Source organism: Colletotrichum siamense (assembly GCF_013390195.1).
Source record: "Colletotrichum siamense strain Cg363 chromosome Unknown KSG_Cg363_contig06, whole genome shotgun sequence".
Classification (NCBI taxonomy): domain Eukaryota; kingdom Fungi; phylum Ascomycota; class Sordariomycetes; order Glomerellales; family Glomerellaceae; genus Colletotrichum; species Colletotrichum siamense.
The window spans coordinates 1,941,785-1,959,620 of record NW_023501019.1 but is presented as its reverse complement, the minus strand read 5'-3'; the positions used below and the strand labels follow the sequence as shown (position 1 = coordinate 1,959,620).

At 53.4% G+C, this 17,836-nt stretch overlaps 3 protein-coding genes across 3 annotated transcripts; 1 reads left to right on the top strand and 2 right to left on the bottom strand.

Moving 5' to 3' along the window:
- Positions 1-1,915: 1,915 nt before the first annotated feature.
- Positions 1,916-5,248, bottom strand: sin4 (Mediator of RNA polymerase II transcription subunit 16; the record flags this gene model as incomplete). Its single annotated transcript, XM_036641362.1, has 8 exons — positions 1,916-3,162; positions 3,213-3,326; positions 3,382-3,501; positions 3,555-3,780; positions 3,832-4,271; positions 4,321-4,570; positions 4,625-4,979; positions 5,043-5,248. 8 exons carry the CDS (start codon positions 5,246-5,248, stop codon positions 1,916-1,918), a joined length of 2,958 nt encoding a protein of 985 aa, XP_036492713.1.
- Positions 5,249-7,932: 2,684 nt separating this feature from the next.
- Positions 7,933-9,987, top strand: CGCS363_v009512 (NAD-dependent protein deacetylase hst4; the record flags this gene model as incomplete). Its single annotated transcript, XM_036641361.1, has 1 exon — positions 7,933-9,987. The coding sequence occupies one exon, from the start codon at positions 7,933-7,935 to the stop codon at positions 9,985-9,987; it is 2,055 nt and encodes a 684-aa protein (XP_036492714.1).
- A 1,449-nt stretch (positions 9,988-11,436) lies between these two features.
- hrp3 (Chromodomain helicase hrp3) lies at positions 11,437-16,482 on the bottom strand (the record flags this gene model as incomplete). The annotated part of the gene is made up of 5 exons (XM_036641360.1): positions 11,437-11,599; positions 11,655-15,774; positions 15,837-15,930; positions 15,989-16,015; positions 16,069-16,482. The coding sequence occupies 5 exons, from the start codon at positions 16,480-16,482 to the stop codon at positions 11,437-11,439; spliced, it is 4,818 nt and encodes a 1,605-aa protein (XP_036492715.1).
- Positions 16,483-17,836: the final 1,354 nt, after the last annotated feature.

Sequence of the window (17,836 nt, the reverse complement as noted above, 5' to 3'; positions counted from 1 at the left end):
ATATGTACTACGTATGGGGGCTGTGGATAGCGCAATATTGGCTACTACTCTTCGCAAGTGCTGCCACAGTCAGCTCAGAGGCCGTGCGCATGTTGGGCTTGACCATCCCCCACGGCCAACTTTGATCTGCCACTGCAGAAGGTTTGATAGAAGACTGGCGTGAGCCATCACTATCATCTGTCGGCAGGGGAGATCGAACGGCCCCCTTGTCAGATCATGGAATTTCTCTCACTTTCTAGTCATACAGTCATCTCCAAGGGTGTTTATCTCCCCAGAGTTAAGGGGGCCAAATCCTACCTCCAGGAACCATCTCCGAGCCTGCCGTCACGTCATTCCACCGCGGCTTATGATCCGCGCCAGCAAATGCTCGCGACTCCGCCTCCCCAGGTGCTTGGCCATATCAACACCCCTCTGCTTCCTCGCGAGCCAGCCCTTGACCATCTCGTCAGCTACGATATAAGTTACGGGGACACGCGAAGTGTATGCGTCTCTGGTTGTCGACGACTGTCCCTCATAAACTGGTTGTAATCTGAAGATGGCGTTACTCAGAGAAGCGCTAGATGGCCGCATCTACAAGCACCAAAATTTGAGAATTCCTGAAGATACGCCAAATAACCAGCCGCTTCTCGAGATGGTATTACTATTATCGGTTTACATGCAGTTCGTCACTGCCACCACTGTGCGGGCACGGCCAGAACGTTAGATTGGAACACGAGAGCCACAAAGTCTTGAATACTTCCTCAAACAGAAGGCGGGTAGGCCCCAGTCATGCCGCCCCTGAATCCCAGAGCAAGTCTTGGAAATGGTTGGAAATGGGTAAACCTCCATCATCGACAGCAGTGTTGGATCTGGGCTTCGGCAGCTACCTTGCCTGCTCGATGAGCCGCTGCTGAACGGCACCTCGGAGTCGGCTAGGCCCGATGGAGTCTTGCAGACTTCCATCAGTCTGGCCCTTGCAGCTAGCTCGAACGCGCGCGTTGTAACCCCCCAGCAAATGCTTCGCAAGCAGTGTCGAATCTAGCCTTGTCCCGCCGACGAAGCTTGGTGGCCAACCTCGGACGGCGAGCAAGTTATCTCGGTGCTTACGATAATACTAACAAGGGGTTCTGTTGAAACGTTCTCGTCCATGTCGCCTGCATCAACCGCATTTCACGCGGAAGCGCGGGAGAAAGCCGCGTAATTGTGCTTACAGGTGAGAGCTAGCAGGATTTCGTAGACGATAGAACAATCCGGCCCTGAATCTAAGCTTCTTCTCTACTCTGCACTGTGGTTTGTGACATGGTTCATTTTACCCCTTTATGGCTACCCGTTTGCCAAAAGTATGACTGGCGAGTAACGAAGTCAAATTGCAGCTATGCAAGCATTAATCGAGCTGAGCCATAATGCCAGACGATATGTATCATTCTCTCCACCGACTGTACTATATCAGTTTGGGTAGGAGACCCTTACCTTCTTCTATATATTTGTGCACATGTATTTGGGCCGCATTGGAGAAACCCCCATCATTGCGGAAGGGTGAAGCGTCCGGCTTGAAATAATGGGTTATGCATTCTGTTGCTCAGCTCCATCTCTACCGAGGCTACCAAAAGTTGCTTATCGTCGCCATGTCAGTCTTGCACGGTGATGTTCGCATTATTTGCCCGTGGTCGGCTGTGTTCAGCATTGACAAGCGGTCCTCTGGCGCAGTGTCTTCCGTAGACAGATGGAACGATGTATGACGGCCACGACGAAAATCACCTCTCGTGAGCCCGACAAGTAAAGAATCTATCTAGTACATTGAGTAAACCTAGGCTACCCCTCGCTGACTGTATTATCTCTTAGACACTCCGGCTCCCAATGACTGCGATCAGACACCTGCCGACAGAGAGCCTGCCAAACAGGTAGAACCAACCACATTGACAACCCTTCCTCCAACTTAGCTAATCAAAGCCCCTCGCGGGAGCAATGCCCAGTGTCCACCACAGGAGCACTTCCGCTGCTGCGCCAGGACGAACGTGAAGCCGGGTCTCGAGCCAGAGGCATCTTCCATAATAGCAGCGCACCGTACACAACGCCTCCACTGCGGCGTCTTCGCCTCCTCGAGCTCCTTGGCGCCTCTGACCGGCGGACCGACCAGCTCGACGCGCTTGAATGCGTCGATGTACTGGCCCCGCGCCTTCCTGGCTGACAGAGAGCGGCGGTCGTCGTCAATCTCGAGGAGGTCAAAGTCTGCAAAGAAGAGCTTGGACGGGTCGGTCTGTGCGCGGTAGTTCTTGAGGTCTGTGTTGAAAAACTTGAGAAGGACTTGGAGGAACGATGGGGGTGGAGAGGAGGCTAGAAGCATGTTGAGCTCGCAGTGGAACTGAGCGCCCTTGATCTGTTGCTCGATGGCTTTTGGGTTCCCCTGAGCGCCGGCGGGGTTCTTGTTCGCTAATGCCGCGAGAGACGTCTGATAGGCCGAGCGGATATCGTTATTGAGCACGGTGAGGAGGCGGTCGAACTCTTGTACTTTTATGAGGCTACTTGATGTAACGCGCTGCATCTTTTGGTATGCCTTGTAAAGGACCGTGTGGAGGTTCTTGGATGTCGCGGCGTTGGGGTCGTTGGCGTTTGAAATCGCAGCTCGACGCTCGTAGAACTCGATGGCTCTGTTGGAGAGGATCTCGAGGTGAAGTATGCGGCGGCAAACGGCAGAGAGGAAGCCACGTGTAGAAGAGCAGAGGAGGAGATGGAGCGAAACGTCAGAGCGGGACTGTAGGTAGGCGCTCATTTCTGAAAAACGCTGCGGGGTGAGGAGAGCGAGGAACTGCGGATCGTCCAGAAGGGCGAAAAGAGAATCAGTGAGCCACGAGAGCAGGTCGAGAGACCACTTCGCGCATCCCGAGAGGGCATCGACGACTTCGTGCTCGTCCAAGGGGCTAAGCTTCTCGCGGATGTTGACCGGTGTGTTACTGGCGATTGTGATGAGGATGACGACATTGCGCGCGTTGAGAGCTAGCATCGCAAATTTGCTGCCAAAGGAGCGTGGCTGGAACATTCCCTTGTATCCCAAGTGATTGAGAATGCTCAGACACATTTGAAGTGAGCTGTTCCGGACGAGACTATCGTGATGGGTGTCTTCAGAGTAATCCACGGGAATCTTGAGCATGCGAACAATCTCGTTCATCCAGTCGAAGGTGAAGCCTGTTCAAGTCAGATGGCTCGGCAGGAGAAAGGAGAAAAGGCCCACGCACGCTTCTTTTCTGCATATGGCCTTGCAACGGCTAGGATATCGTCGTAGTTGATACTGTTGAAAGTCGCTGTTGACGCAGCTACTGTCAGGCCCGCCAGAACTGCGGAGTATTGGGCTGTCATACATCAGTCAGGGCTACAATGACAATATCAATGGCTAGATATCATTACCCTCTTGGTTGGAGTTTCCGATATCCCCCAATGGATAGTGCAATCTTGTCCATTTCACTTTCCCGTCGTCCTGTATCTTGACCAGGGAACAGTTGGTTGGGGACAGGGCTGCTTGTAGACCTGTAGGGTTGTGTAAGCCGAGGTTGCAAATAGGAAAAAGAGTCTGGGCTCACAAGGGGAATCATCCTGAAAAGTGAAGCCGACTTGGTGGAGAGACATGATGCGCTCCAGGTTCATTTCGTTGTAGATTTCCTGTAATGTGAAGCGGTCGCGGTACTCCACAGAGCCGTCACTAAACGCCAGACAGACGACTCTGCCGTATTGTAGACTATGGACACCGATGATTGCTTTGTTAATTACCACGGGGTCGTATTTCTTGAGGCGAGATGTGGGCTTGGGCTGTGCCGGGATTTAGCATTAGTCACTTTTCGTGTATGGCTCTATGCTTACTGTGGGCGCCGAGCCCGTGCTATTTCTCCGGTTTCCCAGCTGCTCAAAGGCAGGATGCAGACTTTGGGGTTGGTCGTTGATGACCTCCCATTTGTCAATGATGCTCTGTGTTTCTTGGTACGGGGTATTCGGGGTTGGCAAGTAAGTGCGGACAGCGAGAATGACGAGAGGAGCCCATCCCTGGCCAGTCAAATCCATAGTCGATGGCAAGATCTCCAGGTGTGTTAACTGTGTCATGGCGGAGTCAATCGGCGACGTACTTGATCCGCCAGGCAACCAGCTGGAGATGGCGACGTGCTTTTCTTGCATTGTCGGGTTCAGCGGCTGGCTCCCTGGGGGTGGCTTGTTGTCTGATTGTGACTGCGGTAGACCCCAGTGTATGCCCACCCTCACAACTTTCAGTTGCTTGGATGCAGTAGCCAGAACCACCCACAATGAGCCTGCATAAAACGTTAACGACTGCGGTGGTTATGATGCCGAGTTACTCACTCTTGTCGCTGTGAAGGGCAGCATGTGTGATCAAGTCGTCAGATGAGTTGATGCTCTCGAGCTCCAAGGTTGTCTCTTCAATCTTGTTGTTGTTCTGGGCCCAGAACATCTTCAAATTACCGTTTGCTGTGACGCACAGCAAAGCACTTTTTGACTGATTGGGGTGCCAAGGGCCATACGCATGGACGAAAGAGCTCTCGTATCGATACTGATTTCCATCCTTGACGGCTGGTCCATGACACACGTAGTACTGAGCATGAGCAGGACGTTAGCGGGGGAAAAGATGATGCTTCGAACTACTAACCTGCTTGCTTTGAGGGGCCAAGGCAAGCCAGTAACAACCAACGACAGCGTGAAGGTCGTCGCATGGCTCGTGGTCCCATTTCCGAGTGGCAAAGGGTCGGTTTAGGTTGATGGAGTAGGTCAGTATTGAAACCCGCCCTGTTGCGTCGATGACAGCCAGCTCGGGGCTCGCGGTCGATGCCCAAGCAAGATGAACAATAGGGCTCGATGGATTCGTGCTGACGAGTTCAACCTTTGTAGGCTCGCTGAGGCCCCATTCGCCATTGTCGGGGTGAGAACGCAGAAACCTGGTTTCCAGCGACCTGCCATCTGGAGAGACGGAGGCGATGGCGCCAGATCTCGACCAGGCTACTCCCCTAGTATTTCAGTAAGTACAAGGCTCATAGTTGTTACGAAAGTGTGTATAAGAGGGTGCTCACTGGCAACAGCCACGAGTTCGCAGTTCATCTATCCTCTGGCGCAGCTGCTTGGAGGGGGGGCGGGCGGTTTGGAGAGACAGGCCAACGCCAACGCCAACTCCTACGCCGACGCCGACGCCGACCCCGTCGCCGAACAGGTCATCGACGTCGAGCTGATCAACTTGCATGGGACCACCGTTCATGGCATTGTCCAGCATAAGAGGCATCTTTGCTTCAGTCATGAGGGCCTTTAGTCCCAATATTGACGTTTACGAATGCTTGTGCGTATCCAATCCAAAAATCCAACGTCGTCAACCACTAAGATTCGTCTCAGTAAGGCTGTAGGGTTGAGTTCAGGGCGACGACTTTACAAGCCGGCTGGAGGTCATCTTCCGGAGCAGTTGAGTGATAGAAAGTTTACCCTACCAGTTAGACTGGAACCGAAAATGCTGCCCGGAAAGTATGGACAGGCAGGCTGGATGTCGTCGTTTTGTGAGGTGGCTTCGAATTGGATGGGTAAGGTAGGTTGGCACGTTGGTAGGTCGAGTCGACAATCAGTGATTTGTTGGAACCAATGGGCGTAACGATTGACATGAACACACGCTGGACCCTCTACAGTGCAGAGGACCTTCCAGGTTGGCTGCTGGGTGGAAGGTACGCCAGCGGATCCTTACCTCAGCCTCAAATTCTCAGGATGGTAGAGTGGAGACGCGTCTTGCTTCCCACGGGATTGAAAGCTTACCTCAGCCAGCCACATGTCTGGTTGAGCCACATATGTGTCAGCCACAGTGAGGCTGAAGTCTACTCTCTAAGGTAAGATTTGAGGTGCGGTGCGCCCTGAGTGATGTGCATTGCGGCAGTCCACACAATCTCAACGCCGTGGGGAAACAGCGACCCGTGACGTCCGTCCGATGATCCCTGCAGGAAAGGGCCGGGCCCCCAATCGATTGTGACAGGGAAGGGCAGACGGACAGACGTGGACACGGGGGCGAGCAATGTTTCCGAGCAACGGGCGTCCACTCACAGTTCCCTCCAGGCTCCGGTTCGCCTGCCTTGTGGCCCTGTGGGCTGCGGTAAAGTACCTACTTAGACACTAAAAGGTACCTACGAATACCACCGCAGTCTGAACCGGTACTTCACAATGTGTTGTCACTTTTCGTGGCGCCCGCGACTCGGCCGCGTTTCAGCCGACCATGGCCGCCGCTTGCATTGTGTGATGACGGTTGAAGGACGAGAGTGCTCTGTGCATGGCACCGTCATATCTTACCAACTTACCCAGGGCCATCAAGAGACATGGAAAGAGTCTTCATACCATACACTCAATCATCACTGCCTAGACTGAAGCATGTTGGCAAATCTCATGCTCAGCCCATGAACGGATGACGTAGTGCTGGCCAACTATGTTCTGCGCGACTTTGCACGCGAGCATTGTTTACCCTGGCATTTGCGCCCAATTGATGGAGTTGAAAAATCTTGAGAGATCACGTCCGCGCATATAGCCACCTTCCACACACACGGAGGCTGAAAGGGACTTGTAAGACCTGGGCTGTTGTGCACTGGAGTAGCCAGCTGCATCTCACCGCTGGATCGACAGGCCACTTGTGACGGCCCCATACATGGCTGGTTGAGAGAGAAGATGTAGGAGAAAGGTCGAGTACGGGATCGAGTCATTTTCGACCAGCAGCTAGAAATACCTAAGCGGCGGGGTTGCTCGTCAGCAGCCGGATGTCGCATGATTCCCAAGGAACAAAACGAAGTAAGTGTAGGTATAGCAGTTGAGGGAAGAGGGGAACGGCTCAATAACAAGAGGGGAAGGGCGGTTGGGACTTAGCACAGAAGCAGGGTGTTTTGCAGATGGCGATGTATCTCTTCTGCAGATTGACGCAGAACGGTACCACGGACCAACGACCGGAAGGTGGAGTCGCTGTTAGATCTTTTTTCCTCAGTGTTTTTTTTTCTTCCCACCTCCAACATCAGAGGCGAGAACCAATGGGAAATTAAGCGACACTCTCGCTGGAGGCCGGAACCAAAACAAAAGGCACCTACCTTAGGTAGCTAACGTGCCGCAGACTGTAGTGGGAGCGTGCGCGAACAAGAAGAAGCGTGGCACCGAACCCAGCCAGAACCGCCAACGCGCACTAGCCACCGGACGGGTACTCCTGCCCGCCCGCATCCCCATCTGCTACGGCGCCGTCGCCGGCTCTTGTTCCTCGTTCCTCGTTCCTCTCGACTTTTGCTTTTCCCTTTGCCTTTCTGATTGCTTGTGTGATCTGAATCTGACAGTCATTCTGATGGTCGGGCTCGACCCTCTAACACCCCCCTTTTCCTCCACACTCTGCCTCACCGTAACTGCCCTCACCTCTGTTCTGCCCTCTCTGTCTCTCTCTCTCTCTCTTTCCGGCTCTTCCTAGCTTACTGGCCGGCCACCTTACTCAGTACCCATCGCACCCAACAAGATTGTTGTTATTGACGGCACCTCGCTGCGCTGCTTGCCCTACTTTATCTGCCCTGCCCAAGGTTCCAAGTCATCAGCCGCTCTCATTCCCGCCGCCGCTGCCCAGGTCCCAAAGGCCCCTTCCTTCCCTCCTCCCCCCTCCACCCCCCCTTCTCCCTCCGTGCCCCATCCATGTACGTCTGCGTACAGGTTGTACGGACAGGTACTTGTTAAGGTACCCTCGCCCGGATCCTCTCTCCACACCTTGTCTTTCTTCAACGACACTTCTCATCTCCCGTGGACAGCGAAAACCCTTTCAACCCTACCTTGTTGGAGAAAGGACTATTCAACCAGCATACACCTTTACAATCGCCATGGTATAGAACATTCTTGCTCATGACTTTCTTTGCTTTTATCAACCGTCTTCTCTCCTCCAATTCCTTGTCTCCGACCACCGATACCGACACCGACACCGAAATGGACGCACCTTCCTCCCCTTCAAATATGGGTGTCGACGCGCATCAAAACACCTCATCTCCCTCCGACTCGCCCCTTTCATCGCCCCTGTCGCTTCTCTCAAAGTCGCCCTCAATACCGTCATCCCCTGAAGCCGATCTCGACGCGTCAAAACGTTACCCTTCCCCGACCTCCTCCATGCCTTCGGGTGCTCAGTCACCAGTCAAGCTAGAGACCGCCGATGAATCCGTCCCCGCCATCAAGCTCGATGACCCTTCCGACTCTATTAACGTGAACTCGAGCGACGCCAACGAAGGCCAGCCTCCCCGAAAGCGTCGCAAGATCACACCTCCCAAAGAGCGCACTACCGAGCATCTTGACTTGGAGAGCTGCAGCGAGAATGACGAGAAATTGGCCCGCCTGGTCTCCGCATTGAAGAAGAGGAAGAAGATTGTCGTCATCGCCGGTGCTGGGATTTCCGTGTCCGCAGGCATCCCCGATTTCCGGTCCAAGAAGGGTCTTTTCGCAACTTTGCCCAACGATCACAAAATGAAGGGGTCCGGCAAGCATCTTTTCGACGCGTCTGTCTACAAACACGACTCTTCCACCGAAAAGTTCCACAAGATGATTTGCGATCTGTCCAACATGGTCAAGGCCGCCGAGCCGACGCCCTTCCATCACCTACTAGCCTCACTTGCCCACGAAAAGCGATTATTACGACTCTACAGCCAGAATGTCGACTGCATCGATACCAGCATGGAGCCTTTGAAGACGGCTGTTCCTCTCAACACGAAGGGACCCTGGCCAACGACCATTCAACTGCACGGCAGCGTTGAACATATGGTATGCTCCAAATGCGCCGACATCAAGCCTTTGAAAACAGAGCTTTTCGTGGGTCACGAGGCCCCACTATGCGAGGAGTGTGTTATGATTGACACACTCCGAACTCAGTATGAGCAGAGGAGGAGCCACGGCATCGGTCGCTTGCGACCCAGAATGGTACTCTATAACGAGTTTAATCCTGATGAAGAGGCCATTGGAAAGGTTTCCAGCGTCGACCTGAAGTCGCGTCCAGATGCCGTGATTGTTGTCGGCACTAGCCTGAAAATCCCTGGCGTCAGACGACTCGTCAAGGAGCTGTGTCAGGTGACCCGCAGCCGCAGGGATGGGTTTACCGCATGGATCAACACCGACTCGGAACCTCAACACAACGATTTCAAGGACTGCTGGGACCTGGTTGTCCGAGGAAAGTGCGACGATGTCGCTCATTGGGTCAGCTTGCCACGGTTCGATGAGCCTCAGAGCGGGGATAGCCCTTATCTTAGTGAGGAGGATGAGCAGCAACGTCGGGCTAGGCTTTTGAGAGACAACTTGCTGGTAACTCTCCCCGGGTCGCCCACCAAATCCGACTCTGGATCTGCAACCGAAAACAAGAAGCGCAAGCTTGTTGACCCCATCCAGAGTATTCCTACTCCAACAGCCAGTCCTAGAATCAAGGCAGCCGAGACTGGGAAGAAAGGACCCAAATCAAAACAGAGCAAGCTCTCGTTCGGTGGCCATCAAGTCGCATCAGACACCGATGTGTCAGCCAAGAAGGTCAAGAAGACAACGGTCAAGAAACCTCGCAAATCCAACGGCAAGAAATCTAACGAGCCGCCCAAGAATGCGCTCAGCCAGACCTTCAAGACTCAGAAGAATCGCGAACTTGCCGATATGCCTCAAGAGACACTCGCCGGCAAACTGGACAATCAGCATTACAAATTTGCAGAGGACAAGCTTGCTTCTCTGCTGCCACCTCTGCGACCCGAAGCCCAGAAGCCGGCCAAGAACATTTACTACCCTCAAAAGCCAGCCGCGGAATCTGCTCACGATGACAAGACACCGTCATCAAAGTCATTTGAGAACATCACACGGCCCGCCTTGACAGAGCGTCCGAAGTCATCGCCTGCCACCAGCAGCACGCTGGAAGGTATGCAGAGCGACATGCGGCCGGCAACACCCATGCATGAGCGACGTAAATCCGAGACCATTTCGCCTCAGTCTATTCCTAGGGGGATGGAGCAGCTGATGGACTGAAGACGAAAACAACGCCCACCTTATAGGTGCAGCCAATATTGATATTTGTTTACATTTTATGCATAGAGGACGGATTCGTCATGCTGGTACCGAAGCGTTCGGGCCACAACCAACGATCATTGGGATGCTGTTATTTTTATGAGAGGAGTTGGCCTGGAATATTATTACGCCGTTTTCTAGCTATGTACATAACGTCGACTCCTTGTACAAAGGCGCCCCTGCAGTTGAGGTACGAGCCATTATGATCTGGGTAGGACAGGCGGAGGCTTTCTCAGGCGGGCTCTCATAACCCTACCGACGTACAAAGAGGCGCAGAGAGCATGGACCAAAATAACGGAATAGAAGGCGTTGTGTCTCCGGCTGCGAGACAATATCGTTAATATATCACTTGATATGCACCTGGCCTTTGGGCGCTTTTCCGAGTTAATTCATATGCAGTCTGGTTTTGTTGGGTTCCCAATGGTCACACAGCACGGAGATGGAGATACTGCCCAGCAACAAGGGCTCTTCGTTGTCGAATATGCCCGGGGCGTGCGGTACGCTACATACGCCAACAGGTCTTTCTTTGCGCGTTCTGCGGATGTCGGCCTCAGGTGATACCTGACAACATCAGCGACTCTCCCAATTGCGTTGTTCTTCTGTTCCTTCATCCGACGACAGACGAACATGGCCATCTTCTCACGTTCACATTCGCAATGCAGATTCAACGAGAAGTATTAAATAGATTTGTAAGGCGGAGTATTCCGCCATCTCTTCGTGGGGGCTCTGCGCGATCGCGGGGCGTCTTTTCCACCGCCGACCCCGTCGTAGGGGTCCGCGCACACCCAATCTTGTTCACGAATCAGGGCTCTTTTGGCCGTCAAGATACCTAAACACATGCAGGTCCCTTATTTTTGTGCTCTCTGACTCCCCTCGCTGCTTGTAAATACTCTAATGATGAGGACATATGCTCTTTCCATGGGCTCGACAGGTCCAGCGTGACTCACGGCGAGTTCCGCTCTGGGCCCAACCGACAAGAAGCCGAGCCATGTGGGCACGCGAGCCCACGTCCAGTCGAACACGGCTGACAAGGCTGCTCACCGAGCAGAGACAAGGCCAACGTCATGTGACCGCGACCTCGACGCCTCTGATGCTTCTTCCGCGAATCAACGTTGTCACCTGGTCCACACGGTAGATGTGCCTTTCTCTCGTCTGCCCCCTATGAGACCAAAGAGCAGGAGAAAAGACACGATGCTTTCGCAAAACTCCAAAACGGGTCGTCCTGTACCATGCAAGTCCGGGTATGTTGTAGTTTATCATTCCCTCGCCTCGACAAAGATGCCTTCCTCCCTAAGTACCGAAACGCCGGGCCAATGCTGAAATAAACACGAATCATGACTTGATCGAAACTCTGCAGAAGGAAAATGCCATCCGCTTTTCTGTGTTGTTTTATCATGCGAGATCTTGCACCTAGGAGGCGGCAGCCGTGCCATTCGCCGCCACGGCAACTGGCTTGTCTCCGTTTTGCTTCTTCGCTTCTCTGTCCCGCAGGACTCTATACATGGCGCTCAATCGGTCGCCTGTCACCTCATTGCTAGTGCTGTCGACAGGCCAAAGATTCGCCAAGAATTCCCTATGATTCTGTTAGTATGTAGTGACTTGAAAAGCATCGTGTCGATGTCTCATACCAGAAGCGGTTCTTCAGCGAGTCATCGCGTTCCTTGACGAATTCGCGATCCAAAAAATTGCCAATGACAATCAACTCTTCGCCGAAAATCTTGGCCCGCTCCTTGCTAGACTTGACTCTTTCCTTTGTCGTACACAGGATAGCCTCAAAGTTTGCTCGAACTGGCTTAAGCAGATACCATAGCATGGCATCTGCATCCGTCTCCCGCTCCTCCTTGTTGTCTCCCATCCTGCGCAGCTGGTCCAACCGACGCAGGGCCTGGTTACGGCGATCGCTGTCGGGCTGATTAGTTCTTGGGGTGTTGCTCGAACGGCGGCGGTCATCGCCATGCCGGTTGTCGTCAGGTCGGCGAATCTTTTGGCTGCGTTCACCATCATCACGGTGTCTGCGCTGATCAGCCCTCGGAGATTGTTGCTCATCGCCATTATTCTTAGTACGGCGAGTCTCGTCCATTCTCCGATGCTTGGGAATGCGGCCTTCGTCATGCCCGGAGTGCTTCCGCTTTGAATCAGGTCGCGGCGTTCCTCGCTCTTCGGCATTGCTGCGGCTGCGATGGTGCTCGCCGTGGCTGCGTTCTCGATCCCTGTAAGAGCTGCTCTTCTTTAAAGCCGGTGGTGCAGGGGACGCGGCGGCGCTACCCACGTCACTGCGCCGGTGCCCGTTTGTCAATCGCTTGTTATTGCGATGGTGATTTTCGACAGTTCGGTGGGCCAGTGGGTCTGTAGAGTGCTTGGCCTGGAGCACAGAGAGCAGGTACTCCGAACGGCGCACCAGATGAACAGCACCAGGGGAGCTGACGCCCTTGTCGGAGGCCTTGTTCCGCTCTTCCTTCTTCTCAATACGGTGTTCTTCGAGGAAGAACTTGTCCCCCATGTCCAGCTGAGGGTCGTCTCGGATCTGCGTCCACGCGCCAAAACCATACCGGTCAATGCCAACAAGCAGCATGCCATCCTCTCGTGCGCCCCACTCGCAAGTGTAATGGGCAGCCTTAGTCGCGTCGGCGAGGCGAAAAGTCTTAAAGTCATCATTCTTCTGCAAGATTTGACGAAGAAGTCGAAGTTGCTGCGGCCGCTCTATTGCGGTTTCGGCGTTCATCTTGCGAACTTCGCCGAAGTCCACCAAAACTGCCTTTTTGTCCTTCTTGGTCAGGGACTTCCCGAGCTTCCTTTCGTCATCCATTAGGCGTGCGCTGTTCTCGTCGAGTGCGTCGCCACATCTCTTGGTGAAGTCATCCAGAATGGATTTGAGGAAGTCGCGGTCACGTCCTCCAAGTCTTGCTTCTTGAATGATCTCATCGCCGCGGTCTTCCATTGAGCCGTACCGAAAGAAGGCCTTGAGAAGATTGCGGGTTTCCTTTTCATTGAGTGGCCGCTTCGGGTCTGACAGTAAAGCACGTTGCTCTTCGGCCTCCTGCCGTTGTTGTTCTTCTCTCTGGCGCTTCTTTGCGAGGCGGTCCGAACGGTCCGTCTCGCCTCCATGCCGGTTTTTGATCGTAGCCCTCCGTGGTGCACTCTCAGCAGCGACCTTTGCGAGATACTCCTCATTCTTCCGATGGTCCTCCTCGGCTTTGATGACGGCAAGTTCCTCTGCAGGAATAATCTGGTCCCAGTCCAGTGTGAGATCGTCCACCTTTACGTCAGTGTACTGCATGAAATTGTCCCAGTCGATGCCACCGCTGCTCAGGTTCATCTTGTCGTCAACCTTGGTCTTAGTGACTTCAGCGTTCTCCAAGATGGAGTCAATGTCCAGCTGTTCAAGTCGTTCCTGGTTTCCGGTCTGCTCGAACATCTTCTGAGAGCGCATCTTGAGGATCCATTGAATATCTTCCGCAGAATTGGGGCCGTCGACCCTAATGCCTTTCTTGTTCATCTCGTCGCGGAAAGCTTTTCCATCATCGGTGACGCCAGCCTGAATAGTGAGATATTCAAGAAGTAGCTTGTTGCGGGCTCGCTCAAGGACTTCTTCCTCGACAGTTTCTTTTGACACAAGGCGGTAGATGCTGACTGGTTTCTTTTGGCCAATTCGGTGAGCACGGCCCATCGCTTGCAGATCAGCTTGCGGGTTCCAGTCAGAGTCGAAGATGACGACGGTGTCTGCAGTCATCAGGTTGATACCGAGACCACCAGCTCTGGTAGATAAGAGGAAGCAGAAATCCTCGCTGTCCTCGGCATTGAAGTGATTGATCGCCAGGCGCCTGGGGCCTGCGGCAATGGTTCCATCAAGACGCTGAAATTTATACCCTCTCAAGACCATGTAGTCGCTCAGGATATCCAGCATTTTAACCATCTGACTGAAGATCAGGACTCGGTGGCCGTCCTTCCTGAGCTTTGTCAACAGCTGGTCGAGAAGCATCATCTTTCCACTGCTGGCAATCAAACCCTTGATCTGGTCTTCACGACGGGTACTGCCGGCCAGCACTCTGTCTTCGGCACCGGCAAACATGTACGGATGGTTGCTGACTTTTTTCAACTCCATCATGATATTCAATAACGAGTTCTTCTGGCCGGTCGCGTCGGAGAGAGCAGCATAGTTTCTGGTCAAGATGTTCTTGTAGTACTCCAGCTGGACATCGGAAAGCTCAACGCGAATAATCTTTTCAGTCTTCGGCGGCAAGTCTGATTCGACAGTCTCTTTGGTACGGCGGAGGATGTAAGGAGCGATGGATTTATGCAAGTCTTGCAGCTTCTCCTGTGCGTCATTTCCTGCCAAGCTCTCGAGCTCCTCGTCAATGATGACTTTGCCAGGGTTCAAGAAGTCCATGAGTGCCGAAAGTTCAGCAAGATTGTTTTGAATGGGTGTGCCGGTGATCAAGATTTTGCAAGGAATTCCGAAGCTCACAAGTCTTTGATACAACTGCGATTCCTTATTCTTCAGACGGTGAGCTTCATCGACGAGGAGGGCCTGCCATTTGATTGTCGAGAGGAATTGCCAGTCTTGGAGAATCATCTCGTAGGAGGTAATCAGAGCGTTGAACTTGGGCTTTTTAGGGTTGCCGTTGACGATGAGTTCGTTTTCACGAATGGTATTGCGAGCAGTCTCGTTTCCGAGATACACGACATAGTTCATGTCTGGAGACCAATTGTCGAAGGTATCTCCCCATGCTGGAATGACACTGAGGGGAGCAACAATCAGGAAGGGGCCCTCTTGCTCCCGTTCATTGCGGAGCCAGCTGAGGAAAGAGACACTTTGAACGGTCTTTCCAAGACCCATTTCATCGGCGAGGATGACGTTGTTGGCGCGGGTCCAGTTGAGGCAGAGGAAATTCAAGCCCCTCAGTTGAAAAGAGCGCAGCTCGCCGCCTTTGATGTAATCAGGCTGCGCTTCCAGCTTCGTCATTCTTGTTCGCGTATCCGGATTCGACTCTTTCCGGTCCGATACCCATGAGCGCGAGGATCGGTCCAGATACTGGTCGATCTTGTCTTGGAACTCTGCGTTGATAGCAGATGCGGCTTCCCACGTACACTCGTCGTAGTAGCAACCCTTCCACTTGACGAGATATTCGTCGCCGTCATCGCCGTCTCGCACTGCGACAACTCTGTCTACTTTGGTAAAATCCTCCAACGCCTCTTCTTTTCGCTCGCGCTCCAAGAAGAATTGTTCCTTATTTTCGGGTGCGATGTCATCACCGAATCGGATGTAAAGTTCGTGTTCTACGACGGCTCTGTAGTAATTTTCGATCCTGCGGTAGCCTCGCAGACCGCGAAGTGTGTCTGTGGTCTCCCAAGTGTCGTGCATATGCGATTTCCCTTGCCACTTAATGTAGTATTCGAAGTCGTCTTTGCCGGAACTCCATGAGAGGTCGAGGTCGTCTTTTAGCTTATGCTTCAGGACCTTGTCGATGTAGGGAGAATCGTCAACGACGTCTGCAGCATAGTAATTGGGTGTGAGCTCGGACGCGTCTTCATCCTCATCGTCAACGTCGCTCTCTTCGTATGCTCCTTGCTGCACTTGGGCGGCCCGCCTACTGGACCAACGCTTCTCAGCGAAGACCACGTTTGGCTGGGCTTCTCGCTGGCGCCGTGCCTTCTTTTGCAGGCTTTTTGCGCGTGCACCGCCGTAGTTATCAGAATCGGAATCGGAGTCGACGGACGGCTGTCGCGCGGGAGTACCTCTTTTCGAAGCTGTCATGCCGAAGTCAGTCTAACGGTGCGGAAGGCATCGATGAGGAGGAGGGGCGTTTTACATTGTCTTGAGGTTTCTACACGTCTTCTCTTGATAGTCCTTCGGTTAGTAGGAACGACGTCGGAATCATCATCAGAGTCGTCGGAAGAATCGACCTAACATGGTGAAATCGTCAAGAACAGCCATCGAGGCGGGGCAGATTGAGGCACTCACCATCTTGCGCTGCTGTGTTGGGCGAGACTGAAGCAGTGGTTAGTGGAGAGACTCGTCTCATGGATCGCGAATCAACGTACGCTTCTTCTCAAGCCATACAGCTCTGGATTTGCTTTGATGTATTCGTCTTCTCTTGCGGCGACCTTGCGCTTTGACGGACGTTGAGAGTCGTTGGAGCTTGAATGAGCATCGCCAGCTCCGTCACTCTGGACAATGGATGCCGCGTCATCATCCATGTCAAAGTCTGCGTCATCAGAAGCATTATTATCATCACCGGAGCTGTCGCTCTCGGCAAAGTCGGGTGCTCCGTTGATGTATCCAGTCGAGTCGTTGGGATCCGGCGACGGCGACGATGAAACAGGTACTGCGGCATTATCGTGCACATCAGAGAGGTCACTATCGCTCTGGTGACCACGGGCGACTATTGGAGAGGGAGAACCGCCCTGCGGCGACCGGAACCCGTTTGTGGGACCGGGTTCGAGGGGGCTAGACATGACGATGGTCTAAGTCGAGGCTGCCTGCTATAGATGGAACGGCATTAGCCATGTGCCATAACGGTGAGAGGCATGGGCGCAGAAATAGCATAATGAGCCAGCTCTGGCGACAGGATATGTCATCATAGAACGGGGGAAAGCGCAATATTGATGGAGGAGGCACCCTCGTCGCATCGCAAAGACGCGATCGATGGAGACGAGGCTGAAAGTTGATGGCGGTGCCATTGTGCCCATCAGACGTAATAGATGCGCCGTGGCATGACTCCAGGGCATCAGAATCAGTCATGGGCGCCATCTTCATCAACCAAAACGATTCCAATGGCCACTAAGGTCATGGCCGATATGGATATCAAGATGCGAGCGCGCCAGCTCGAGGCTGAGATGATGGTTCGCGACGGGGATTTGGGCCGGCCGTTGCAAGGCCAGTATGGTGGGTGAAGAGGCAACTTACAAGTCATTAACATGTGGCCCCCAGGCAGCAAGTACCATTGATCTGTATCAGATGAGGTATTGAAGAAGGATATGGACAAGTGACGTTGCGTGGGTTGTCCAGAGCCTGGCGGGTGAAGGGTGGTGGTGGATGGAAAATGTACTGGTGGAGAGGCAGGAAAGAATTGAGGTGGATGCACGGGTGAGGTACAGGTGGTTGTAGCGCTAGCCGCACTGAATCACCCCCGAGAAAAGTGTCGCACATGGTGGCCTCAGGCACCGATCCGCTTGGGAGCCTTCAGCGAGCGGGCGACCCAGCCGGAGGGCAAGACCGGCAGTACGTACCTCGTTGCTATCGATAAGGTAAGCGTAGTCCGACTCTCGCCGGTGAATGAGCGAATGAGCGACAGGGGGTGGGAGAATGGGGGCCACGACCTCCAGCCTCAGCATCTGGGCTTCTATCAGCTCCATCAGCGCATCCCAGGCCTGTCAACCGCAACCACAGGCGCACGCGCCGCCGCGAGCGGGCATAGTTCACCGAGACTCGGAACCCCGCTAGCGCCGCGATTTCACCGCTCCCGTCTCGTTTCCCCACTCTCAACATCGCAACTCCGTTACTGCCGATCTGATAAACATGAGAGGCGGGATCGGACAACATTAAGGATCGGCTAGCTATCAGATTTACTTGCCGAGAGTAGAACAGACGTACTGACTCTAGTCTACGCTGTGACTTGATCGGTTGATGCCCACTGGATACCGATTTTCGAGCCTTCGCCCAAGATCAAATCCTAATGTCAGAAAGGTTTTTAGTACCTAGGCAGACAGTCGTAGAATCTGCCCTGGTATGCTGATAAGTAAGCTAAAGCAAAGTTTCAACTGGAAGGTTTGGTTAAGTTCTGAACAGAAATTAGTGTTTCGATGTGTT